This window comes from Daphnia magna, unplaced genomic scaffold (assembly GCF_020631705.1).
Source record: "Daphnia magna isolate NIES unplaced genomic scaffold, ASM2063170v1.1 Dm_contigs153, whole genome shotgun sequence".
Lineage (NCBI taxonomy): Eukaryota > Metazoa > Arthropoda > Branchiopoda > Diplostraca > Daphniidae > Daphnia > Daphnia magna.
In genome coordinates this window covers 99,998-123,674 of record NW_025533144.1, presented here as the reverse complement: position 1 = coordinate 123,674, position 23,677 = coordinate 99,998, and the positions used below count along the sequence as shown (strand labels likewise).

The 23,677-nt window shown below is 38.8% G+C and overlaps 6 protein-coding genes and 1 long non-coding RNA gene across 11 annotated transcripts; 3 read left to right on the top strand and 4 right to left on the bottom strand.

The window, feature by feature from the left end:
* Window positions 1-242: 242 nt before the first annotated feature.
* Window positions 243-4,381, bottom strand: LOC123467173 (neprilysin-4-like). 2 transcript variants are annotated; one of them, XM_045167223.1, is made up of 17 exons: window positions 4,188-4,381; window positions 4,003-4,103; window positions 3,586-3,762; window positions 3,430-3,513; window positions 3,153-3,364; window positions 2,868-3,065; window positions 2,678-2,791; window positions 2,466-2,607; window positions 2,259-2,376; window positions 2,082-2,178; window positions 1,758-1,937; window positions 1,548-1,651; window positions 1,379-1,437; window positions 1,252-1,306; window positions 1,090-1,157; window positions 840-967; window positions 243-755 (listed from the first exon to the last, which is right to left on the bottom strand). In XM_045167223.1, the coding sequence occupies exons 1-17, from the start codon at window positions 4,280-4,282 to the stop codon at window positions 411-413; spliced, it is 2,277 nt and encodes a 758-aa protein (XP_045023158.1). In that variant the 5' UTR covers window positions 4,283-4,381; the 3' UTR covers window positions 243-410. The 2 variants fall into 2 exon arrangements, with proteins under 2 accessions (XP_045023158.1, XP_045023157.1); XM_045167222.1 differs by having other exon boundaries at window positions 244-755; window positions 4,003-4,112; window positions 4,188-4,379.
* Window positions 4,382-5,700: 1,319 nt separating this feature from the next.
* Window positions 5,701-9,296, top strand: LOC116930542 (RING finger protein 10). Its single transcript, XM_032937919.2, has 11 exons — window positions 5,701-6,177; window positions 6,242-6,447; window positions 6,506-6,735; window positions 6,800-6,890; window positions 7,137-7,321; window positions 7,383-7,752; window positions 7,818-8,042; window positions 8,100-8,403; window positions 8,499-8,758; window positions 8,833-9,052; window positions 9,111-9,296. The coding sequence occupies exons 1-11, from the start codon at window positions 6,117-6,119 to the stop codon at window positions 9,209-9,211; spliced, it is 2,253 nt and encodes a 750-aa protein (XP_032793810.2). The 5' UTR covers window positions 5,701-6,116; the 3' UTR covers window positions 9,212-9,296.
* A 1,853-nt stretch (window positions 9,297-11,149) lies between these two features.
* On the bottom strand, window positions 11,150-11,985 carry LOC123467172 (sodium/calcium exchanger regulatory protein 1-like). 2 transcript variants are annotated; one of them, XM_045167221.1, is made up of 6 exons: window positions 11,926-11,985; window positions 11,786-11,858; window positions 11,557-11,729; window positions 11,431-11,498; window positions 11,320-11,353; window positions 11,150-11,259 (listed from the first exon to the last, which is right to left on the bottom strand). In XM_045167221.1, the coding sequence occupies exons 2-6, from the start codon at window positions 11,853-11,855 to the stop codon at window positions 11,203-11,205; spliced, it is 402 nt and encodes a 133-aa protein (XP_045023156.1). In that variant the 5' UTR covers window positions 11,856-11,858; window positions 11,926-11,985; the 3' UTR covers window positions 11,150-11,202. The 2 variants fall into 2 exon arrangements, with proteins under 2 accessions (XP_045023156.1, XP_045023155.1); XM_045167220.1 differs by having other exon boundaries at window positions 11,786-11,980.
* Window positions 11,986-13,380: 1,395 nt separating this feature from the next.
* LOC123467171 (protein fem-1 homolog B-like) lies at window positions 13,381-16,236 on the top strand. 2 transcript variants are annotated; one of them, XM_045167218.1, is made up of 6 exons: window positions 13,381-13,509; window positions 13,569-13,646; window positions 13,719-13,790; window positions 13,850-13,923; window positions 13,994-14,066; window positions 15,835-16,236. In XM_045167218.1, the coding sequence occupies exons 2-6, from the start codon at window positions 13,627-13,629 to the stop codon at window positions 15,932-15,934; spliced, it is 339 nt and encodes a 112-aa protein (XP_045023153.1). In that variant the 5' UTR covers window positions 13,381-13,509; window positions 13,569-13,626; the 3' UTR covers window positions 15,935-16,236. The 2 variants fall into 2 exon arrangements, with proteins under 2 accessions (XP_045023153.1, XP_045023154.1); XM_045167219.1 differs by having other exon boundaries at window positions 13,421-13,509; window positions 13,594-13,646.
* On the bottom strand, window positions 16,132-19,050 carry LOC123467170 (vacuolar protein sorting-associated protein 33B-like). 2 transcript variants are annotated; one of them, XM_045167217.1, is made up of 5 exons: window positions 18,348-19,050; window positions 18,108-18,276; window positions 17,360-18,038; window positions 17,107-17,289; window positions 16,132-17,037 (listed from the first exon to the last, which is right to left on the bottom strand). In XM_045167217.1, exons 2-5 carry the CDS (start codon window positions 18,254-18,256, stop codon window positions 16,255-16,257), a joined length of 1,794 nt encoding a protein of 597 aa, XP_045023152.1. In that variant the 5' UTR covers window positions 18,257-18,276; window positions 18,348-19,050; the 3' UTR covers window positions 16,132-16,254. The 2 variants fall into 2 exon arrangements, with proteins under 2 accessions (XP_045023152.1, XP_045023151.1); XM_045167216.1 differs by having other exon boundaries at window positions 18,108-19,049.
* A 1,795-nt stretch (window positions 19,051-20,845) lies between these two features.
* Window positions 20,846-21,667, bottom strand: LOC123467169. The gene is made up of 2 exons (XR_006641660.1): window positions 21,419-21,667; window positions 20,846-21,298 (listed from the first exon to the last, which is right to left on the bottom strand). It is a non-coding gene; the product is annotated as an uncharacterized LOC123467169 (long non-coding RNA).
* Window positions 21,668-22,466: 799 nt separating this feature from the next.
* LOC123467168 lies at window positions 22,467-23,132 on the top strand. The gene is made up of 3 exons (XM_045167215.1): window positions 22,467-22,691; window positions 22,753-22,896; window positions 22,955-23,132. Exons 1-3 carry the CDS (start codon window positions 22,548-22,550, stop codon window positions 23,021-23,023), a joined length of 357 nt encoding a protein of 118 aa, XP_045023150.1. The 5' UTR covers window positions 22,467-22,547; the 3' UTR covers window positions 23,024-23,132.
* The last annotated feature ends 545 nt before the right edge of the window (window positions 23,133-23,677 follow it).

The following is a 23,677-nucleotide window of genomic DNA, read 5'->3' as shown; positions in this document are numbered from 1 at the left end:
AGCTTTAAGCAATTCAACCAGTCGCGTCATCAGACGACTGGTTTATGATTTGAAGAGACCTCCTCTATAAAAATCCTTTTCAAATTTTTTTTCTTAGTTCTCACACAACTAATATAGAGGCAATACATAGTAATAATATTTTTTGAAACTTTAGGTGTGTATTGTGTGTTTATTTCCAAACAGATTTAATTCATTTAATTTCACGCATTTTTGCTCAAAACTTGCTTTTTTGCTGCTTTTATCTTTTTTCGCCCATCTTCATCTATGCCCCTAGGCCACAGAAAGAAACATTTCTCATGGCAAGGGATTTAGCTCGATCCGGCCAGATCGAGAAATTCAGCAAAACATGATGATAGGGAAGGGGGGAAAATTGACATTTGTAGAACAACTCGTAATACATAATGATAGAATCAGCGCCAAAGTCTGCACTTTCTAAGTTGATTCATTGGAGTACCAGGCAAACAGTTAAATTCACGAACGAAATCATCTGAATTGGAAAGAGTTCCTATAACTCTGTAACGATTGGGACTATGCGGGTCATTCATTATTTGGTTTAGAAGCTTCTCTGGAGTTTCGACGCCACAGTGAGTATTAGCGAAGGATATGAAAAATATCTGCTCGGAAGTAAACCTTTCCAAACCTGGCAGAACAGGCTCGATCCCATTAGCTGCAACGTAGTTACGGTAAGCAACGAACGCCTCTCGTATTCCACCGTAGTCAGCAATGTTTTCCCCTAGCGTGGTAATGCCGTTTAACTGAAAGAAAAAAAAATTTCTATTCAAACAGCACGATTGTTCCTGTAAAAACGTCTTGTTTTCGAAACGTGTTCAATTTCTTACCTGTGTCCCATTTAAAACAACGTAATTATTGTACTTGTCTTCGAAACATTTTGCTCTCGATTGATATTGCTCCAATGTGTTTTCCGTCCACCAGTTAGCAGTATTGCCGTACTTATCGTTTTGGCGACCTGTATACACGTCACGCAGGCATATACAAAACGGATTAGGCTATAGTTAAAGAGTTTCTCGGATGCAATCTGGCGAAATCGCTCAAAGATGGAAGACCAAGATCATTTTGCTATTACCATACCTTTGTCGTCGAAACCGTGTGTTATTTCGTGACCAATGACGACTCCAATACCACCGTAATTCATCGAACTAGTTTTTGGAATTTCCGATAAAGTTAGAGGCTTTTTGTGAAAACGCGAGGCAAAGAAATCTCATTCAATCGAAAAACGCAAAGACTACTCACGCAGATCTCCCGTTCAACCCAAAGTATGGTGGCTGTAAGATTCCTGCCGGGAAACCTAGTTAGAAAAATGTAGCTTTTCCTTAGCTACGATATATAAATGAAAAAGAGAATCATGAATGATATCTACTGATAGAATTGTATTTTGGGGCGTAAAAAGCGTTGACGACCGAAGGAAAAGTAATCCATCTGGAATATAACGCAATGAAAATCTTTCAGAATATTCCCTGCAACTGCTGCAAGACAACATAACAATATTTCCAAGTGATAAAATGTTGTCCGATTATCGTCTAGCCTACCTAGTGCGATTTGTTTTACGTCTCAGATTCATAAGCCCATTCTTGGTGAGCCAGGCATTAACACTTTGAATATTTTCAAAATGTGCCTCCTTAGAGACGGTTGGCTAGAAATAAGAAAATTATTAGCCATTTGTATTTAAATTGTAAAGCATTCTCTCCTTTTTTTCCTTTTTTTTTTCATTTAAATTCTAATGTTCATTAAATAAATACCCGGCCGGAATAAAATGACTCTACATCTTCTTTCTTTTTAATCCAGTTCGGAAAAGCCACCAGTTCAACCATAGCATCTACTTTTTCTCTGGCGATAGCTTTTGTTGTAGCATCCATCCATTCGGCTTCATCAATCAATGTCACAAACGCTGCCTTGAGATATTTGATCATTGATTCAACCTGAAACGTTTTTTTTTTTATCAATTAGATTTTTTTTATATTATTATAAGTTTTTTTTTTTTTTTTTTTTGTTAGTTTTTTAGCTTCCTTACTACTGTTACTAAAATATGTTGAGAAAAAATTTATAAAAGATTGGTAGGCTACCTGTGCCTTGATACTTCCTTGAAAGTGTTTTTCTATGTATTTTGCGCCCACTGCATAACCGAACATACTGTTGACTTCGTTGGCACAGTTATTTGATCTATTGTTTTCAAAACAGTTGTCTCCTTCATGTAATTTGTAATGTTTAGAAATATTTAAATGTGAAAATTGTGTATTTACCGGGTTTCTGACTGAGGATTGCCGTAGAGGGCTTTAGAAAAATTGATAGCCAAGTTATTAATTTGGTTGGTGGTTCCAGGTGCTAATAATCTAACCAGCCGCCACATAACGTAGTTTACTGTAGGTTGAAGCAGTAAAATAATGCATCATCAAACTTACCAGTTATTATCATTTCTAGTCATATAGTCTATAGGCCTATATATATACCTGTGACGCGTGGGGGCGTTTTGTCCAAAAGCGTAAAAAGGTTTCTCACGTACTCTACCTCTACAACGATAATGCGCTCATCGGTAGGAATAGGAACGTTAGCTACTGAATAAATCATGTTGAGATATTCGAACCAGTCCACCTAAATAAAATAGATTTTCTATGCCGTGTTGAAGTCCTATAAGCACACAAGGTTCTATCCCGTAGACTACTTGAGCTTGTGGTGTTGTATGAGAAAACCCATCTGTCCATTTTTGCATTTCCATTAAAAGCATGGGATTGTACATGCGAACACTATCTCGCCTCGCCTCTGCGGGTGTGGTGATCTGAGAAAACAACGTTAGGGCCAGCCATGAAAAAAAGGAGTCTGAAAATTGAAAGACAAAGGTAAAGATGTGTTACTTTGGCTAGTTCAAATTCAAATTGTAATAGATCGCGGACGTCCAAGTCAATTTGCGCATCCGTTGCGTCACTTCCAAGTGAATTGCGAATGGCCTTTGCCGCTTCCGAAATATAAACAAAATAAGCTTCCATGATTTTGGGGTAGTCTTCAGAATTCAGCAAAATCTCGTGGGGCAAGGTTAGCGACCCCTGATCAATCTTTTAACACAATTATATTTTTAGCCATAGGCTGATACTCATCAAATTTATTTGCAAAACCATTAAGCTGGAGACCAATATACGTACGTAAATTGAATTCTTTTTCGTATCGTAGTTATCGAGGTCGTTGTACACGGAAATCAGGTAAGATATACGGTAAAATTTGCGAATTGAAGCTGTCACAACTTTCCAATCGAAACGGATCCCTTCGTGAATACCTGCCGCTGACGTAATTGGCCAACCACCATAGCTCTCCAAAGCATCAGTCAGCGGCTTTAACCCTAGATTCTGAATAGCACCTTTGAGTATGGAGAAATCACAACTTAAACCATGTAATTAAAAAAAAATGGAAAAGAAATATTACGAGTGTTCATGCAGGCCTTGAACATGTCTCTTGCAGTGTTCAAAGGCTGTGGGTCTCTGGCATCATTGTTTTGCTCTAAAATGTCTTCGTAAACAATTCAAAAAGTTTGATGAATTATAGAACGTTTCACATTTAACGCCTTTAAAAATGTCTTACTTTTCAAATCATTCGCTAGCCGTTCCCGTAAAACATCAATTTGGGTCCACCGGGATTTTGTCTGAGGTATGGGATTTTTCTTTATCCACCCACCGCATGCATACTGGAAAAAATCTTGACATGGGTCGACACTAAGGTCCATTGCTTGAATTAATGACGAGGCTGCTTCATAGACCCCTATATTTAATAAAGAATCCTTATTTAATATCATTATTTCCATTTTTAACGTGTTTTCACACTTCCGTTTGCTTTGTTTTTTCCTTCTTCATTTTTGGAGTTTACGTAGGCCTTTTTAAATTCTTTGTTTTTGTTTGCTTTTCTCTCACATAATGCAAGAATTTACTGTACGCATATAGCTCCAAAAATGTAGAAACAAATTTGTCATGCGAAAACACCTTAGGAATAACATAGTTTTACCTTCGACATTCGTGAACTGGTGATCGGCGATAGGGTTACACTTCACTGTTATTACTAGGCTGAAGAAAATCACGGCCAATTGTGAAAACCAGTACCGGTATCTATTTATTCTTGGTTACCGTGTGTGATACAAAGAATATGCTAACAACTTCAATATTTTTTCGCCTTTTCTTTGCTTTCTTTACCTGTTAGACCTACTCATTTTACGGAATGCTGCTTTGAATAGACTACGAAAATCCCCAGTGCAACGTGCCGTTCGGAAGTGAAGTTCGATGGCCATCAGAGTAGCCTAGGGACAAGCAACGGTGATGTACAACTGTCGACTGATCTGTTTAACGAAAATCTTTCGAATTTAAAGCTTCGCTGAAAAATTCGTAAATCTAGGCGGTTGCTAACTTTTGCGTTTCCCATACCCGATTATTTGAAAACCATAGAATACACCAAACGCCTAACCTCCGTTCACTCTTTTCGACCGAAAACATTGTTAGGAAGGATGTGCGTGTTGTGTATGGTTGTTTGCAGTAACTTACAATGTGTACACACTGGTAAAATATCGAAGGACGTTTTATTTTTGGGTCCATAACATAATAGGATGCGGCTTTATTGCATTTCATGCTATATTTCTACAAAACAAATGAAACGCAATTGAGAATCACATTGAAGCCAATACTTCATTCATGATTACTCCATTGTTGCATATATAGCCCAATACTAAATAAAAAGAGCTAGGTAAATGTAACAAATGCATCCGTCATATCAGCAGCAGTTGTTACAGTCAAAAGAAACCAATAAAAACTCGTGATGTTCTACGTGCAGTAGCCGAGGCTGTAGTTTTATCAAATGTGCAAAAGTTTAGCAAAATTTTTTCAATTTTTTAAACAAATTATCTTTACACAAAAAGTGAAAAAAATGGAAGTTCGTGTACTAACAAGAAGCTGGGAATGACAAATTTGAACCGAAAAAAAAAGTGCCCACACCGAACGTCCCCGATTCATTTTTATCGGTGAGGGTTTGCGGTGTCCCCGATTACCTAAACCCCAAAAAACCGCACCAACCTACCCGAAAAATGGCCGGTCGGGTAGGTAGTTTTCAAGCGGTTCGGTTCGGTTCAAAATACCCGTTGAAACCAACAGACCCGACACCATCTTGAAAAAATGGCGGATGCGTGGCGCCAAATTACAAAACCATGAAAAATACGATGAATTACCCGAATTTTAAGCTTAAATAAAATTTCTGGGTAAGAATAGGGGCAAAAGTCGGGTAATTGGGTCAGAAGCAGTGTAATCGGGGTCATAAACCGGGTTTCGGAACCGATTAGTTTCTTTCCGTTGCACCGGTTTTACCCGGAAGTCGACCCAAACCCGATAGAACCGCACCGAAAACCGAAATGACCTAACCGATCGGCCAAAAAGCTACCCGATCGACGCGGGGCCGAGCTGGCGAGCCCTACCGGCAGGCACGCAGGAAGGCAAAGTTTTTAAATTCTGCAACTCAGCATCCGGTACAACGCTATTGCCATAGTTTTTATCGAAAAATATTTTACTTCAAATTATTTGTTTCTTCTTTTAAAAAGTTTAAATTTTTTTTTATTTTGTCTCTTAGGACACATATGTAAATACATACAGATCGCATTTTGGCAACGTCCAGGAACCCCAGCGATTACAGACTGCTGCATGATACCTTCTCAACCTTCTCTTCGTCCTCATGAACGTCCTACGTCGTACATTCGGCCATTAGCAATCGGGAGTCGAAACAGACCATTGAGACGAGTTTCAGCCATTGTGCTGCCCGGCAAATTTGTCGTAAAAGTAACTATTCTCCGTTGTGTTGTTCAGCTTAGCAAAGGAGTTCACAGTTACTCCTTTGCAGTTTTTCATTTTACGGCTATTTTCTATTGATAGTACTCAATTTTTTGCTGAACTATTATTCTCAATAGTTCTTTTTATTACTTAAAAGATGGAAGGTGCCTTTTGATAAGATGAATCCTTTGCTGGAATCTCGTGTTTTCTACTCCCCTCGTGGAGATAGCTCTGCGTCTCGTTTAATTTTAGGCTTTAGATTTTCAAGTGTTAGTAGTTTTTTGTTTTCCAGCTTGTTAACTTTTGGTTTTGAAAATGGAAAACAAGAACGTGCGTCCTAATGGACAGCCGTCGGAGGTAAAACCCATCAAATCAGGTAATTCGGTTTCTATAATATGGATCCTCTAATTCTACTATTTAAATGTCTATCTATCTTGAAGATTTGAGCTCTGTAACTGGTCCAAAATTACAGAACCGAAGTGTGAAAAAAAGAGAAAATGTCTTACCTAAAACTCCCAGTTTGGCCGTATCAAGTGGTTCTAAAAATCAGAAACCTTGGCTGTCAAAGCAAAAAGGACCAGACAAGAGGCAGCAGAGAAATGGTGGGTTTGCTGGATCAGGAATCGATAGAAAAAATTATCACCAGGTTGAATCAATTTTTTCCTCTAAGGTTGACCAAGTGTAAACTAACAGTTGATTTGTAGGTAACTGATGGATCAAATGATCCTGATTTGGATCTGGTGTTATCTGAAACAGGAAGAAAGCAAGATTTGACTCATCTTCTGAACATGAAGTTTCAATTTGCTCCAAGAGAGACTTCTGTATCAAATTACTGGAGAAGCACACATTCTGGCCAAGTGGGTGGAAGAAACAAGAGATTTAACCAATATTCTGCTAGGTCCTATCTAAACAAGGATCACTATCTTCAAGCCAAGTGAAATAAAATTGTCTTGCTCAATTTTATGCATGAAGATATATGGTTGATTTTGTCTCTGCAGTTGCCAGTTTGTTGTCAAGGCAGATGAGGACTACACGGTATACTTAGCCGATCCTGATCTGCTTGTTCCGTGGGAGACGATCGAACAGATTGTAAGTACATTATTTAATATTAATTTTTTTTTATTTAACTCGCTGTATCATGTAACCAAGCCGTTGAGTTCGCTTGAGGATTTTTCATATCCCGGCGCTAATTTCTGCTTGGAATATTAAATTTGGTCAATTAATGTGGAGGCTTGAGGCATTATCCTTCAGACTCGTAGCATGACTTCGTCAATTGACAATACATTGAGTCTAGTGTAACTTTTGTAAAGCGACTTAAAGGTCTTTTTTAAATAGAGAATTTGGGGTTCAGAGGTTGGATCTTGTCCAATTTGTTTACATACTCCCATTGCGGCAAAGATGACACGTTGTGGCCATATATATTGTTGGCCTTGCATTCTTCACTTTCTTGCATTATCCGACAAACCGTCTCGACCCTGCCCTATTTGTGACGTTTCTGTTCGTATCCAGGATCTAAAGAGGTAAATTTATAACTAGCTTTTATTCATTACCATGATCTAAACCACCTTCCTTTTGCGATAGTGTCGTGGCCCTTGAACAAAGAAATTTGAAAATAGGAGATGTATTGGAGATGAGGTTGATGAGACGTGAACGGCATTCGCTTCAGCCGCAACCCGTTTCAGGATCTAAAGGGTTTGATCCCGCACCTCATCAGCCAAAACCAAAATATTTGGGTAAAGTAGGCGAAGATCACGTTTTCAGTAAATTACTGCTCTGCACGCCAAACGAGGTGGTCAACCTAATTCTTCAGTGGGAAAGGTCTGAGTTGCAAGCTCAGTTGGAATCGGAGAAAGACTGTCCGGAATCTTGTTTTATTCAACAAGCTTTAGAACTACTGGCAGTGAGAGAGAACACAGCCATTCAATGTCTATCGTCTTTCGCGACGGCTTTGGCAAGTGACTCTTGTAATAAACGTTGTCTTTCGTCCTTCGAAATTAATTGTTATCTAAATATTAGGATTTGACTGCGGCAGAATCAGGTGTTGTATCTTCTGACAGTGACGTATCACGTTTTGAGCCGTCCAATGGAAATTATGATTGCACAGCTACCACTGAGCTCCAATTAGATTGTAATAAGGCAACGTTACCGATAATGATGACGCGTGAATCAGATATTTCATCATTGGAGTCAAACGTGTTCCATATTTCGAGTACCCCAATCGCTAGCCCAGACAATAGTTCGGTGTGTATCTATTCTCTTCTTTGGATTTCGGTTTAATTATCATTCTTCACTGCACAGATGACAGACGCTCACCGCATTCAACAGAAGAGTGTCTTTTACTTTTACCAAAGCAGTGACGGGCAAGCAATTTATCTTCACCATATCAACGTCCAAATACTTGTTCGCTGTTTTGGGTCTTTAGAACTGTGCCCAGAAACTATACAAGGGCGCATAGTAGAAGTCGAAACTTTATCAATGACCGAGGACTTACGAAATCGGCTTCGTTACTTGGGACACATACCGATATCAAAACAGTTTCAGATAATGGAGATAACGTTCATGGAACCCGAAATTGATTCTACCGTCCGCGAAGAATTTAGAGGTATTTGTTTGTTGTTATTTTTGCTGCTGCTGCGGTACTATTCGTGGTTATTTCCAAGAAACTTAGCAACGGCATTTCTGTTGTGTTATTCATAGAACGTGTCGAAGAGCGAGCTCGACGGCGTCGGCGAAAGGATCGTGAAGAACGTCGTCGTGAATTAGAAATTCAGCGAGCCGAAGATGCTAAATGGGGCCGGACGAAAGATCAACCTATCGTACGGATTGACTCGCAAGTTCATTTCCCAGGATTTAGTCACAGCCCACAAGATGTACCGGAAGTGGATACAATCATCGATGTTTCACCTTCTAGTATTGAAAGTGCGGCTCAGCATGGAGCTGGACCATCATTTGCACAGGTTACTTTTAAAGAATTTGGCCTCTATCCTTACAGTGCAAATTTTCCTGACGCGTTATGCCTCACCTACATTAGATGTTACGTGAAGGGAAGAATAAAATCCCTAGTATCTGGTCTCATCCGACATCGGGATATAAAGCTATTCAAATAGCATCCGTTCTAAATAAACCTGGACGACCTCGCAATACAAGTGAAAGTGGGTCAGAAGTTGCTGATTACGCCCCAGCTCCCGAGTATAAGGAAACTTTCAGTTCAGCATTGGCGGCCGCATTCGACCAAGCAGCAAAATCGAAAAGTGATAACTTTCACAAATTAATATATGTTGTTTTTTTTAGCACATGTTTCATTTTTAGGTGTCAACGCAGATGAGAAACCAGAAAATTCTTCGTCCAATAAAAAAAACAAGAAAACCAGACAGAAAGTTTTGTTTTCGACTGGTATGAATTTCATGTAACATTTATTACTACATAAGCATTTGTTGTTGATGACAAGGAACTAGAATATAAAAACGGCAAAATATAATCCTTAAAACTTGGGAATACCCGTTTCATTAATTCGCTAATTTGGGAAATAGTGCATCAATAATGCAATAATAATTGTAGCCTATACCAGTTTTACAGGGGCGATTCTTATATAACATTCAATTTATTCACGGGCTGTTGACTCAGCTGTATGCTTTTGTTAATAGTTTTGCGAAAGAACGGGATTATGTTTTGGTAGAGCTTCATGTCGTTGGTATTAGCTTACGGGTTGCCATTGTTATATTTTACTGTCGAAACACATTCTTAGTTAGAATCGGGATTTTTCTTTTCCCTCTCCCGCTTCAAACACGATGATGGGTGGCACAAAAAATATGTACAAATGAAAAAAAAATTAAAAAAAAAAAATAATAAACGCCCGCACACTAGTGTTGGGTCGTTAACGATAACGAATAACGAAATTTTTCGTTAATATGTCCAATTTTGGCCTAAATTAATATAATGAATAACGACAACGAAAGCAAATTTTTGTGGGCAAGTTTATCGTTTTTTTCTCTCGTTATTTAACAAATTATTCTGCTCAGTGGCGCTGTTGACTGGGAATCTGAACTAAATTTTTTTGTTTTACACCGTTATCTAATACTAGGGCCTAATCTAGAAAACCACTGAAAATGGAAAAACGAAAGAAAGACTTACAAAAATTATCTCGAAGTTTTGAAACTATGTAACGAGAAACGATACGATAACGAGAAAAATAAAAAAAAAATAATATATTAAATAACGTATTAAAGTTTAAAGAAAGTTAACAATTGCATTTTTTTTTAAATTATATTTAACAAATAACGACAACGATGTAAAATAAAAATAACGACACAACACTACATATCTCCAACAAGTGCTGCACTTGTTACTGCGTCATAACCCATAACCCATTAGCCAAGACCAACGCAATCTGCACAAAAATAATTTTAGAAATATTGTCGCGGGTGAAAAGGGAGATTGGTTATCTCTTCGCAGAGATGAGTCTGTATTCTTGTCCAAATACAACTCGAGTGACAATATTATCTATAACGCAATACAAATTTCTCCTGTCTACCGAAACAACGAATAATACCTCCAACGCGGAAAATACCAGGTCTTCTAGTCTGAAATCGATTGACAAAGGGAATGTATTAGTATAATATCCCTAGATGTGTGCAACAATATTCAACAAGTTCGCGAAATCCATCCGGCACTAGTTTCGGCCATAAAGGGTGATAGAGCGGCTACTGTAGCGGTCATAATCATAAAGCTATGATACCTCTTATGTATCATAAACACGAATTTTGAAAAGACAGATTACAATTTGTGGATGTTTTCCAAATTAGCAGATGCTTCTCTTCATTATGTGGACCTGAACTTCAACAGATGGGCTCCTTCCTTGCAAATTTTTTCTGAGTCCTTTTCCTAGCTGGTAATTCATTTCCCCATAAACATTAAGGATTGATGCCTAACATACCTTGATTACCACTACGTCGAACCTAAAAAATAAATGCTTGTCACCAATGCCTTTTGTATGTTTTCCCCCTTCACCAAACTCAACAGAGCCTAGCGGTGATCGAGTATCTTGGCTGCGTGTTGGAGTCTTAATAAGAATGCATCAGTAGTCGACTATTGTCCATCTCCATTGGGAGAAGGTGAAGGAGAAGGTGAAGGTGAAGCAGAAGGTGAAGCAGAAGGAGAAGGTGAGGGAGAAGGTGAAGAAGGTGAAGGACAAGGATGGGAGAAATCAATGAGGGCGCGTGGAAAAAATGGTCTCGAACTTTTAGGCAACTGATAATAATCGTGAGAAAAACGATTGGAAAATGTAAACTTTAACAAAATAAAACATGTATAAAATCAAGAAGTTCATATTAGAAAAGAATACACATAAATTGTTAGTATAAAATTTATTCAGATCTTTCAGAAGTGTTATACGATGGAAAATTTATACTCGTTTGAAGTGACGAACAGCGACTAATTCTGTTTTCTCGTGTGTCATTGTCTAAGCGATACAATAAAAATTTACCAATTGTATCAAATGAAATGGTGGTTTAGTACATACCATAATGAAGCCATTATCATCAAACTCCATAACCCTGTTGAAACAAAACAATAATCATTATAAAATAAAATAAAAACATGAAGAACATCTACAACCAACCAAATACCATACCTTTGAGATTTACCACGGTCACTCTGGGAGCTGGTAATCATCTTATTGTCTTCAATTACAGTTGTATTCTAAACCATAGTAATTGATAGATTTCAGATGATAATGAAAAACCTAGGATTCTTTTACCTTAATAGACCTGCCTCCCATCATTGTCTCTTCATACTCTTCACCAAGCTGAAAAGAATTTGAGGTACTTGACATCAATGTACTTGTCTTGACAGTCCATTTTTCATCTTTCTTGGAGATTTCAATTGTGGGTGAAGAAGCCGTCATCATTTTTCGTGCCACCCATGGTATTCCTTAGTAAAAGAGTTAATTTTAAATGTTGCGACAGATCGGAAAGAAAAAAACATACCGATGGCACTATAAAATTCGTCTAGTTTTTCATTCTTGAAGTTAGTAAAAGTGCCTTCAAAGTTGGTCATTCTCTAGAAATGTGATGAGCAGGAAAATATTTAGGACAAATACACCGTCTAATGACTAGTAAGCGACTACTTGTTGAGCTCAATTGTCGATTCTTGAAATGTCAAAAATTAAAAACACTCCCCATGGCAGGAATGCGACGTCAGCAAAAGCAACGTTGCCTTGCCTTTTAAATGTTATAATACGATCGAATGAACCACTTAGCCGACTTAGCGCTCGGCCCCGCGCCAATCGGGGAGCTTTTTAGTCGATCCGGTGCGGGAATAATCTTAATCGGGGAAGGCATTTCGGTGCTCGGTGCGGTGATATCGGTGATCGGTGCCTTCCCCGATTATCAATGAATAGTGATCTAAATTGGCAGTTGCCCTGCGGCCAACAAGAAAAAATGTGACCCTAGTCACGTGATTCTCGTTGGCCTATCAGAAAGCAAGGTCATTGATAAGACTAACCTCCTATGGTTGAACCGGTGCTATCGATGCCCCGCCCCGAGCCCCGAATTTCGAAACCCGATTGGCAAAATGCGCCCTGATTAGGGTCGGGGCTGATCCCTAACCAGAGCAGAGTCATGGTTTCCATGACTCTGACCAGAGTAATAGAAGCATGGTCAAAGAACCCTGGTTGAAGCACGATAAGCGCTAGCCCTCTCGGAAAAGGGAGACCAGCATCCGACCTTCGAAGGGATAGCCGGGAGGTGTGGCCTAATTATGCTCTCAGAAATGTTTTTCGTCTGCTTTGAAGTTCATAAGCTGTTCTGTGATTGGTTCACTTCGCCATTGAATGTCTTTTTCTAAGAGGTACCCAACACATCCGCTTGGCGCGCTGAACGAAGGGGACAGAAGCTCCTTCCGGCCGTTCCAAAGAAGATAGACCAAGATCGGATGCTGAGTTGCCAAGGCTGAATTCCGACCTGGGGTATTTTTCCTCTCGGGCCCTATAGGAGGGAAATGAAAAATAATATATTTAATTAAGTTGTAGTTAGTTTTATTACAAAATCTTTTGGAATCGTGTACTATACCTCTGTGCTGATACAATACACAAAATTTTATCTCCAAAAAAGCTGTTATTTTTCCACGAAACTTTTTGAAAGGTACTTGTTTACCTTTCCACAACACCCCCCCCCCTCCCCGTATTACAACTGTAGAACAAGAAGCAGACGTTTTTCTAAGTAAATTTCTTTTTCCTTATGAATAAATCCTTTAGCATAATCAGATAACTTAAAAAGACTAATTGTGTCAAATAACTCATTACTGACATCACAAACTACACTACTCATGACAAAAAACAAAAACAGTTTGACACTACAGTCACTAGTCACAGTCAATCACTTTACGTCTGCTACGGTACATTGTAAACAAGTACCTTTCAAAAAGTTTCCTGGAAAAATAACAGCTTTTTTGGAGATAAAATTTTGTGTATTATATCAGCACAGAGGTATAGTACACGATTCCAAAAGATTTTGTAATAAAACTAACTACAACTTAATTAAATATATTATTTTTCATTTCCCTCCTATAGGGCCCGAGAGGAAAAATACCCCAGGTCGGAATTCAGCCTTGGCAACTCAGCATCCGATCTTGGTCTATTCATCTTTATTGCATTTAGCCGCCAGTGCTGATACCCCTCTGTTGATGAATTTCATACTGTCGACATCTGCAGGTAAAACATAGTTCACAGTTTTTTTTTGTTTAAAGCATTGAGAAAGATATTTCTACTAGCTTTCCTTGTGCTTCTACATGCAAGTTGCTGATACAATGTGGATTCGACGTGAACGCAATGGATCATCGACGAAATACGTAGGGCAAAACAATCCTGTGGTACAATGTTATTGGTTGTCAGTCATAAACATTTTAAATGTTTATTTATAGGCCTTTGCATCTGATAGTTGGATATCCGAAACCGATCAGCGATTTTGTAACCCTACACTCTATCATAATGACGTATAGTACTTCAATAGTTTTGTTATTCAGTTTAGTTAAGCTAATCACGATTATATCAGATTAATTGAAGCTGGCGCGCATATGGATGCCGTTAATTTGTACGGTGAAACTCCGATTGATGCAGCAACAACAGGTTTGTTTCATTGACTGCATATTAAATACATTTTTATTGTTTTTAAAAACATCAGCTGTATGCTTTCTAGGCGTAGCTGAAATTATATTACGGACTCGAAGTAAATTGAGTCTCAAATGCATTGCCGCAAAAGCCATTAAACGGTACGCTCTAAACTACTACTAGGGTCTGGTACAGTGCCGGTCCAGTTATAGAACCGGCCTGTGCGCGGTTCTATAACTGAATGGTTCTATAACCAAGCACCCGATCTTAGTGCCACCTATCGTTGGTTCTTTCATCCCTCAAACTTTGACGGTCTTAGGGCACATAGCAGAGTGGTAATGCTGTTCGTCATGGATCTATAGTCCCGTGTTCGAACCGTTGCTATGACTAACTTAAAAAGATTTTTAATATATGTGTAATATAGTCTATGGCTATGAATGGTGACATACTAGTGTATCTTCATTGGTGGGGGACCATCCACAGAGGAAGTGGTTTGATGAACTAGAAGAACTGTTGTCATACCAGAAGGAAAAAGAAATTAGAGTTGGTAGAAGGACTGGAATGTAACAAGGTGCTAGAAGATAAGAATGAATAGTGGAAGCCATTTTATTCTGTTGTATTTGGTATGAATAACTTTACCGCCTATTATTATTGTATTTTGTATGAATAACTTTACCGCCTATTATTATTAGTTGGGTCATTGCAGTGGTGCCACTTCGAAAATCGGGAAAACTCGGAATTTTTTACAAAAGACCTGAAAAACCTGATTGCCAGATCACTGTAAACCTGCTGAAAACTTGCACATTTTTCTAAAAACCCTGCTAAAAACTTGAATTTTTTTTTGAAAAACCTGAAAAAACTTGCTGAAAATTTGTAATATTTTCATGAAAATTACCTTTTTAAGTCTTTATCTGTATTTCAATTTCAATTTTTGAAACAGTTGAACATAGAAGATCATTAAGAATAGGACAAACAGAAAACGTTAACTGGATTAAATATTATGGAACGAGAATCACATTGTGCATCACGAAAACTTTCGATTTTCATTGGAAAATTTATCAGAGAAATTCTCTGATAGAAGGAAAGGACTTCTATTTGACTCCATCTCTTTCACCAGGATTGACAACTGCATTAGATTTGACTATTGATACTACTTCGAGTAGTTCGTCAGGAAAAATATGATTGTGAGCGCTTTTTCCTTCATTTAAAACCATTTTTTAATATGCAATAAACTCACGAGTGTGTCATTTTTTTTCGTCAGTTCAAATCTGATGTGGACGAAGAAGACATGAATTGGGGCCAACTACTTTGTTTAACACCAAAATTCTGAGCAAAAACGAAGAAATAGTTTAAATAAATATAAAGGATCTGAGGCTTTGAGCATGGTTTTTCCTTTTTCGTTCAGCAGAGCAGATGATTAGACGAAAACGACAAGCCGTAAACGCGGCCAATTCCAATTTTTTATATGTGGCGTTGTCAACTCATCTAATTTACGCCACTTTTTTCTTAAAAACTGAAAAAATGTATAAAAAAGACACAAAATAACTGAAAAAAGCTGTGAAAAACCTGCAAAAGTGATAAAAACCTACAAAAACTTGCAAACCTGCAAGATAAAAAAGAAAACTTGTTCAGACCCTCAAAAACCTGCAGAACAGGTTAAAACCTGCAAAGTGGCAACACTGGGTCATTGAACCAATGTACAACATTGCCTCAAAAGATAAAACCCATTACAGTACTATTTTTTTGCATGTTTTAAAAGGCAAAACCCATTCATTCCCGCCATAGAAAATCGATATAGTACATAATACGGCCAACGGTGGCGCTGAAACACGGCAAAGAAAAATCGGTTCGATAACCGAGCCGGTTCCATAGCTAGGCGGTTCTATAACTGGACCGGCACTGTACCTACTCCACTTGTGAGTTTTATAGAACTTCACGGATCTGGAACAACGCTCCGTTAATCATCCCTCCTGCACTTACGAAATTTCCGGAAGCCCGCTTGCCAGATTTCGCTGTGTTTTCCCTATAAATAATTTGACGTTACTGACGCAGACAACCATTGATGAGAGTGTTCTCTTTTTTCTGTCTCACTGGAATCTCGTGATTCGAATTGATCCGAAATTTGCGTCTGCCACTAGAACAACTGGGACAAAGATTGACCGTATGTCACCGTGATTTTCTCTTCCGCTCACTGATATTTTATCAACTGCATATTTTTGTTTCTGATTCATAACATAGGGGGGATGTATTAACACACACATTTGCTGTACAGACTGATAAGTAGCTCTTGCTGATGGTGTTTGAAACGTGTAAATAAAGACGTAAAAGAAATCAGTATTCCGTAATTTTCTACGTATCTGTGTGTTGCGACGTCATAGATTCCATGAAATCTGAGCCGCTGATAGTAGATGTAGTTGCTACTACTATCTGCCGACCAAGCTGGCGAGACAAAAGGTCAAGGGAAGCAACTTCAGCTAAAGTAACACCACCGATGAAGCAGACCAAAATCTTTCCACGAGCGCCCCACTGAGGATGACTACAATCTCCAATCCGCAAATTGTTACCAAAACAGCGAACGTAGTCACCCAAAGACGGTTCTTTCTCTTTGAGACATCTTTCAACAAAATGGTAAACAAGAGGTGTGTAAACTCCACCGAAAACGTAACTCGGATGTTGACCACTTTTAGCACATGGATTGGGTTGGGAAGACTCGTCTAGCGGCAATAGATTTAAACGTTGGCAGATTTTCCGAAACGGCATGCGTTCTGATCTAAAGGAGGCGGCGTGTGCGACACGCGCGAGTCTATCAGGCAGTAAAGGTTCCAAGCTAATCATTTTAGAATCACGTTGGTTAAACAATCCCAACCGCTGGAGGTAATGCAAAGTTGTTAGGTGTCTATATCCGTACGCTTGCAATAATTGTCTCTGAAGCAAATGATATTCCTTTTCAGGTAAACCGTCTTCCATTATCGAATGGAGGCAGCACAATCTGAGAATGGTGGCCAAATTAAATTGGCGAGCTATGGAATCCTCCAGAAAAGCCAGGTATTCTTTCATTTTAGTGCCAGACATCGCGTCTTCCTGTAACTCAAGAAGCTCTTCAAGTATTCCTGCCTGTCGTTTCATTACAATCTAAATTGGGTGAATAATCATAATTAGCAAGACCGAAAAATCTAAATTTTATTTCAGGAAGTATGATACCTCACAGGCACTGATGTGCAAAGCCAAAGATTTTTGCTGAGATTGGATCCTTTTCAAATCGTGCGAAACAAAGTTTTTCATTTCTTCTATCGAGTCCGTATTTTTTATATCTCGTTTCTGCTGCAGCTCTTTAGCTTTTTTGCTTAAATGTTGAAACACGGCGGATATGTGTTTTCCTTTGATCTTGCGTGAAGTGCATAAAACGAGATGTAAGGGAAAAGCATATATATCACTAAAGAAAGTTGGAACATACTTCGCCATAAATTTCATCAGAAGCTGAGTTTAACATTAGTCTTTGAGACCCTTCAGCTCCATTAGCGTCCAAATACACAAAGCCAGATTTCATTTTCAAGTTTTCATCCAATACTCCTTCGTAAGTCAATTGAGTCAAAAGAAGCGATACAAAGTCAATATTACGATCTAACATAATGAGGTGGGTAAATTCCGTTTCTACTGGAAAAGTCGGCTGAATTTCATTTTTCCAAGTATTCAGTAGGTTGTGAACTTTTTGAGACTTTTCACCCAATGTCATCACACAGGAAAACTTTCCCAAAAGGCATTCAAAACTCATAAGTGCTTTGGCCACAGATGTCAATAAAGAATTCTCTTCTTTCAAAAATGAAGCCTTGAAAAGATGATGAAGTTCTAGTGACAGCAAGTTGGAGTCAAGTGGAATGAAATCCCAAGAATAACTATGTAGTGTTACAAAATCCAAAACTCCCAGTGATTCAAACAAAGAATGGATTACTGTTAATACTTTAGGTACGACAATGATATGATACGAAACTGTCTTTTCCACTCCATGTCTTTTTAGCTGCTTGGCAACATTTTCAGCCACAGCATAGATAGAAGGAATGAAGTACAGCCTAATATAATTTTTCCAGGGAGGAGCTACAGAAGCAAGCTTAAACATTTTGTCAACACCTTGCTCTCTAAAAAAAAAAAAAATCAAAAATCAAAAATCAAACAAAATAATTCAAAACAAATTTATAAACTGATACCGAAGTAACCGTGCTCCTGAGACCAAATCTATTGGTTTCATCAGATCTTCATGGATAACTAAGTCTTTTTGGACATCACTTGGAGCTATTTTTGTTAATAAATTTAAAAGACGAAATTGGGACGATTGTCGCAAATTTCCTAAATCCATTTTCTAGTTCGGCTACGATTCTTAGGTGTAACCGTAGTAAAAAAACCCAATAAAATTATGACTCTAAACCATGGAGTTACAATGCTATCACCACTGACAATTGGTAGCTAGGGAGGTAAGTAGGTTTAAGTTTAACGTGCAACTAGACAATTGGTAGCTAGTTCAACAATTTTTTTAAATATTGTAAACAAACATTTTTGTCTGCTAACCCAATTCTACTAGTTTTGACAGATGGGTCGCGCACGACTAGTCGATCGTTTAAGACGAATCACACCTGAGGCCTTTTCCGGGTTTCTTGCTTTCTCTATGGTCAAATGTCGATTTTGGATGGGTAGGGCTCGGCCCCGATCACATTCTAATCGGAGACACCGCTAAGCTTCCCCGATAAAAAGGAATCGGGGAAGTTCAGTGCGGGGATTTCATTTTTCGGTGCGGAACGGTGCTTTAATCGGTGCTGCACCGATAGTACCGCTTCAGACATAGGGGGTTAATCTTACCAGTGACCTTGCGTTCTGATAGGCCAACGAGAATCACGTGACTAGGGTTACATTTTGTTCTTGTTGGCCGCAGGGCAACTGCCAATTTAAATCACTATTCATTGATAATCGGGGAAGGCACCGATCACCGATATCACCGCACCGAGCACCGAAATCACCGCACCGATAAAGATCATCCCCGCACCATAGATAAGTGCTCATTATCTGTGCCCGCACCCAATCGACTAAAAAGTTCCCCGATTGGCGCGGGGCCGAGCGCTACGGATGGCTGCACTCGGTGCAGTAGCCAGTGCACACTGGCTCGGAGCGAGAAGAGGCATGCGACGTCATGCACTCCACCGGGTTGTCAGAAAATGGAGGTTCCACTCGAACACTTTTTTCATTTTTTTCGCCGGCTGGAGGAAGTAGCAGACGAAAGAAAAAAGGCGCCTATCACTAAACAACACACTCTCAAATTCGTCTGCTAAAAATTGCACTGCACCGCTTGCACTGCACCGCTTGCACTGACTAAAAAGGTCGGGCAAGAAAGTGCAGTTTTTGACTGCCGGAGTGCCACTGGAACGTACAAAATCGATGCACCGAAAAAGTGGATTGCACTGAGATTACCACTCGAACAACTTTTTCTCGGGGCAATTGCACCAGTGCAGAAAAGTGCAGCCATCCGAAATCGACAAAAGAACCATGACTGAACCAGTTCACTTTTCGCGAACCCGATTTTTGATCTCTCTCCCTCCGAAAGTGCTGCACCAAGCGGAGGTCTGATTGCACTAACAAGAAAGATAGAGTTTTCGAGTACTAGCACCAAGCAGACGTCTAGAGAGATAGTGTTGTAGTGCATGAGATCTCCGCATGGTGCCGCACTTTCGATGGGAGCGAGCCGAAAAAACCTTAAAAATTCGGTTCGCGAAAAGTGACGTGGGGCGTGGCTTATTTACAGGCGTTGTTTTTACATGGAGATCTCAAACCATGTAATCTATTGTCGATTTCGGATGGCTGCACTCGGTGCAGTAGCCAGTGCACACTGGCTCGGAGCGAGAAGGGTCATGTGACGTCATGCACTCCACTGGGTTGTCAGAAAATAAACGTTACACTCGAACACTTTTTTCACTTTTTACGCCCTGGAGGAAGTAGCAGACGAAAGAAAAAAAGGCTCCTATCACTAAACAACACACTCTCTAAATTCGTCTGCTAGAAATTGCACTGCACCGCTTGCACTGACTAAAAAGGTCGGGCAAGAAAGTGCAGTTTTCGAGTGACCTCGGGCGGTGCCAGAGTGCCACTGGAACGTACAAATTCGATGCACCGAAAAAGTGGATTGCACTAAGATTACCACTCGAACAACTTTTTCTCGGGGCAATTGCACCAGTGCAGAAAAGTGCAGCCATCCGAAATCGACATATGACTCTGACTGAACACTGATCTGAATCCGTGAATGCTAAATCGACTGAATGGACAGAATGGCTCTTCAAAAACAAATTTTCCACGAAGTACAAAAGTTCTTTCTTGAACTGGATCCAGATCGATCAGTTCTTGCCACACACACACACAAAAAAAAAATTAATGTAGGGAGGCTTAAGAAGAATTTTTTAAAAACTCAGAGTAATTTTTCTAAGAAAGTTGGTTGTACTTATTTCTATCCAAACCTTAACTCCCAGTTGAATTTTCAAGGCAAGAAATATATCTAGATAATATTGAAAGTCAACTGGATTCATATTAGATTAGAAAGATCTGACTCCAGAATTCAGATTCATGCAAATGCATGGGCATGGCTAACTGAGGAAATATGACTTGTTTTACATAATTAAATAACTTTATAGAAGAAACAAGTCATATCATAGGTCATTTGATGGTGAACATCTTATCACAAACGATCTTGTCTCTAGGGAAGTGCAGGGCCGCTATAGTCAGTTGAAACATTGAAATGCTTAGATCGCCAACGGTTTATCTACCCTTTTTCAAAACAAAAAACCAGCTTTGTTTTGTTTTAATGGTAATACGTTAAAAAGCTAGCATGAATAAACGAAGCTTTCTTGTTCAATTCCTGCGTTGCTTGTTCAGTCACTACTCGTGAGTGTTATTTTATCGAGCGACATTTAGTTTTCGAAGCGTTGAGAAAGTGTATTGAAGAAGTGGTTGAACTTTCTTGAAATGAAACCAGTTGGTAAAATTGTCTCAAACGAGATCGAGATCAGAATTGGAACGTAGAAGACAAAGTAGAGACAAAGAAAGAGCATACATATTGTTGTTATTCGGTTGTTATCAGTCTAGCATTCATACGTTACCGTCGAAAAACAAAAATTGCAAAAGGGAGGATAAAGAAATTGGGAAACAGACGACAGATTTATGGCGAAACCGGTTGTGATATCCTTATTTTGGTTGAATGCACCTGTAGCAACCCTAGCCGGTTATCATTTTGATACGTCGCTGCCACCGGCGGCCTGCAATGTATCGCTGTTTATAAGCATTTTTTTTTTCGAAAAGGAAAAGGCCAGTGCTCGGCCCACATTCATCGGGTCACTTTTTGAACTAATCTTCGAATCTTGTGCTTGTTTTGATCAGGATGAGGTAAAAAATGAGGTAAAAAATGAGGTAAAAAAGAATTCGTTAACCTCGATCACAAACCCAGATCACATCATTTTGATATTCTGTATAGCCTGATTTTTACCTCAATTTCTTCTCCTAATTTAGAGTTTTAGACCACTGTTCAAATCTTCTGTAAGACAAACTGTATTTTTAATTTTTAAGTTAGAACATAAGAAGAACATAGCAGCAATACTTATTATACAACGATACAATTGCAACAAAAGAATTATACAGTACCTACCAGAAGTCTTTGGAAGCCTGAGAGAACCTTATGCAAAAACGCCGTTTTTGCGGTTCTCTCAGTGCTACAATTTTCACCCAAATGGTACAATTTTTTGTGTGTACGTTCTCATAAATAGTGAGAACGTCCCTAATTTTTTCCAGAATTTTTTTTTATGGGAAAGGTGGGTAAAAATTCGATGAAAAAGTCTTTAGAAAGCCGAGAGGACCTTATGCAAATGACGTCACTTTGGCTTTTGTTTTTTAGCAAACAGCTAGGGCTACGAAGACGCAAAAGGGCTTTAAAAAAAAGAGTTACGTTAGCTCTACCTGTAGTCAACAGTAATGGTACTATGAACTGTACTAGAATACGGAGCATTAATAAGGCCAAAATTTAACTTTGCTTTCCCCTGGAATTCTTTGATGGTATTTTCCTACACATTCCCGATTCTGCGGTTACCTAAACAGGGAAAAACATCAATTGTAGTTCAAGGTTCAAGTGTTCAACTACAAAATAGGAAATTTCGAATTTGTGAAAGTGACCAACACCACGTAACATCAAGGCGGCCATTTGAGCCTCGGTGCACCGACCGACACCACACCTGCTGGAGAATGACACGCACTGATCGATCCCGATGGTCCATTTTTCGGTGCGGAAGTTGGTGTGTGCTCCTGGCTGAAACTACTTAGGGCCGACCCCTAGAAAAAGCCGAAAGTGTTTAAACCGCGAACAGGATTTTTGTTTTGCACTTAATTTCACTTTATAGTTAAACAACTTTCGCGTTTCACGTTTTAGGAACTCCTAATTTTTTATAAATGTTGGAAACTTCCCTAGCGGATAAATAATAAAGCTTTCAGCAGCGTTACAAAACTCCATCACCAGAGGGCTACAGGAAATCCACAATATAATTTCGTCTGCTAAACATTGGTGTATCCATAACCATAATCTGAGAGTAGAATAACTCGCATTTGTTGGGCAAATTTAGTGGAAAATGGCGGATAAAGCAGGTAAAGGCATCCCAGTTTTACCTGAAGCAGAGGCAGCAGCCGCTCGAGCAAACCTAAGAAATGCGTTAAAAGCTGAATTTCGCAAGCAAGTAACTCATCCCTACGTCCACAATGAACCTGGCATCATCGTAAGGCTTTGAAAACTCTATTTTTGCACTTGGTCAAATCTAAACCTCAATATCATTGCAGTTCGATCCAGCGATCCAGCGATTCTCATCCATGAAGGTTTCAAATGTTGATTTTTTCAGAGTTACACCAAAAACAACCCAATATGGTCTTGTGCCGCTGGTTGGGTTAATCCTTGGATTTGCCTGGATTTTTCAGACAAAACGAGTAATATATTTTATTTAAATGTCTAATTCCGTTTATATAACATTTGGTTTGTTTTCAGAATGAGCACGAAACCAAACTAAGAACAGGTCAGGTGTCTTATGCTGACAGGATGTTTAAGTTTAATTAGTTCAAATAAGCTCACACTAGTACCTAGTAATTGCTAAAGAAGCCTATTTGATCTTAGTCCTGTTTAATTTCTGTACTGCATCCAATGTAATAAATGGGAGTGAGATGTATGAAGCCTCTTGTTCTCTTTTTAGTAGGGACATAGAAAAAAAAATTCTTTAAAAATCTTTGTAGAAACTAATCTTATAGTCTGGTGGTGGAAGCAGATAACATCTCAGTGTGGCAAAGTTAAAGTTCAATAAGATAGCTTAGCAATTACTGAACGCAAAAAAAAAATCATTCAAACTTCTTGACCCCATAATATAAATGGACTGAATATATCTAAATAACACCCTATAACTGTGGAGCCATAGCAAATCAATCTTATTATGTTAAATCTAGTCTACATATGTACATCCGTTCTGTCGTTTTCGAATCAAGTTCATGTTAAAAATAGCTATGTGTGATTTTAAAAAAACTACAATTTAACTTTTCTATTGCTCCATGCCTTAAAAAGCTTCATCGTATTTTCTGGGTAGAAAATTATGCCGAAAAGGGGGGGGGGGTTGATAAAAGTGGGTTTCGTTCTGTAAGTAACGTTTTTGCTTCGAACTATCGAAAAATTCAACAGTGTAAGCATGGTGTAAGCAAGAATTTTTCCAAATCTATTCCTTCT

Excerpts from the sequence above, each read along its gene's own strand:
- LOC123467173 (XM_045167222.1), bottom strand. The coding sequence starts at position 4,282 with ATGGCCATCGAACTTCACTTCCGAACGGCACGTTGCACTGGGGATTTT. Across the intron at positions 2,608-2,677 it reads ATACAACACCACAAGCTCAA|GTGGACTGGTTCGAATATCT; the intron begins GTAGTCTACGGG and ends TATTTTATTTAG. Across the intron at positions 1,158-1,251 it reads GGGTTGAACGGGAGATCTGC|TTCGATGAATTACGGTGGTA; the intron begins GTGAGTAGTCTT and ends TCCAAAAACTAG.
- LOC116930542 (XM_032937919.2), top strand. The coding sequence starts at position 6,117 with ATGGAAAACAAGAACGTGCGTCCTAATGGACAGCCGTCGGAGGTAAAA. Across the intron at positions 6,891-7,136 it reads GGGAGACGATCGAACAGATT|AGAATTTGGGGTTCAGAGGT; the intron begins GTAAGTACATTA and ends TTTTTTAAATAG. Across the intron at positions 8,043-8,099 it reads CTAGCCCAGACAATAGTTCG|ATGACAGACGCTCACCGCAT; the intron begins GTGTGTATCTAT and ends TTCACTGCACAG.
- LOC123467172 (XM_045167221.1), bottom strand. The coding sequence starts at position 11,855 with ATGACCAACTTTGAAGGCACTTTTACTAACTTCAAGAATGAAAAACTA. Across the intron at positions 11,730-11,785 it reads CGAATTTTATAGTGCCATCG|GAATACCATGGGTGGCACGA; the intron begins GTATGTTTTTTT and ends TCTTTTACTAAG. Across the intron at positions 11,260-11,319 it reads ATGATAATGGCTTCATTATG|ACAATGACACACGAGAAAAC; the intron begins GTATGTACTAAA and ends TGTATCGCTTAG.
- LOC123467171 (XM_045167218.1), top strand. The coding sequence starts at position 13,627 with ATGGATCATCGACGAAATAC. Across the intron at positions 13,924-13,993 it reads GATTGATGCAGCAACAACAG|GCGTAGCTGAAATTATATTA; the intron begins GTTTGTTTCATT and ends TATGCTTTCTAG. Across the intron at positions 14,067-15,834 it reads GCCGCAAAAGCCATTAAACG|AACTTCACGGATCTGGAACA; the intron begins GTACGCTCTAAA and ends TGAGTTTTATAG.
- LOC123467170 (XM_045167217.1), bottom strand. The coding sequence starts at position 18,256 with ATGGATTTAGGAAATTTGCGACAATCGTCCCAATTTCGTCTTTTAAAT. Across the intron at positions 18,039-18,107 it reads TCAGGAGCACGGTTACTTCG|AGAGCAAGGTGTTGACAAAA; the intron begins GTATCAGTTTAT and ends TTTTTTTTTTAG. Across the intron at positions 17,290-17,359 it reads CTGATGAAATTTATGGCGAA|ATCAAAGGAAAACACATATC; the intron begins GTATGTTCCAAC and ends ACTTCACGCAAG.
- LOC123467168 (XM_045167215.1), top strand. The coding sequence starts at position 22,548 with ATGGCGGATAAAGCAGGTAAAGGCATCCCAGTTTTACCTGAAGCAGAG. Across the intron at positions 22,692-22,752 it reads ACAATGAACCTGGCATCATC|TTCGATCCAGCGATCCAGCG; the intron begins GTAAGGCTTTGA and ends ATATCATTGCAG. Across the intron at positions 22,897-22,954 it reads GGATTTTTCAGACAAAACGA|AATGAGCACGAAACCAAACT; the intron begins GTAATATATTTT and ends GTTTGTTTTCAG.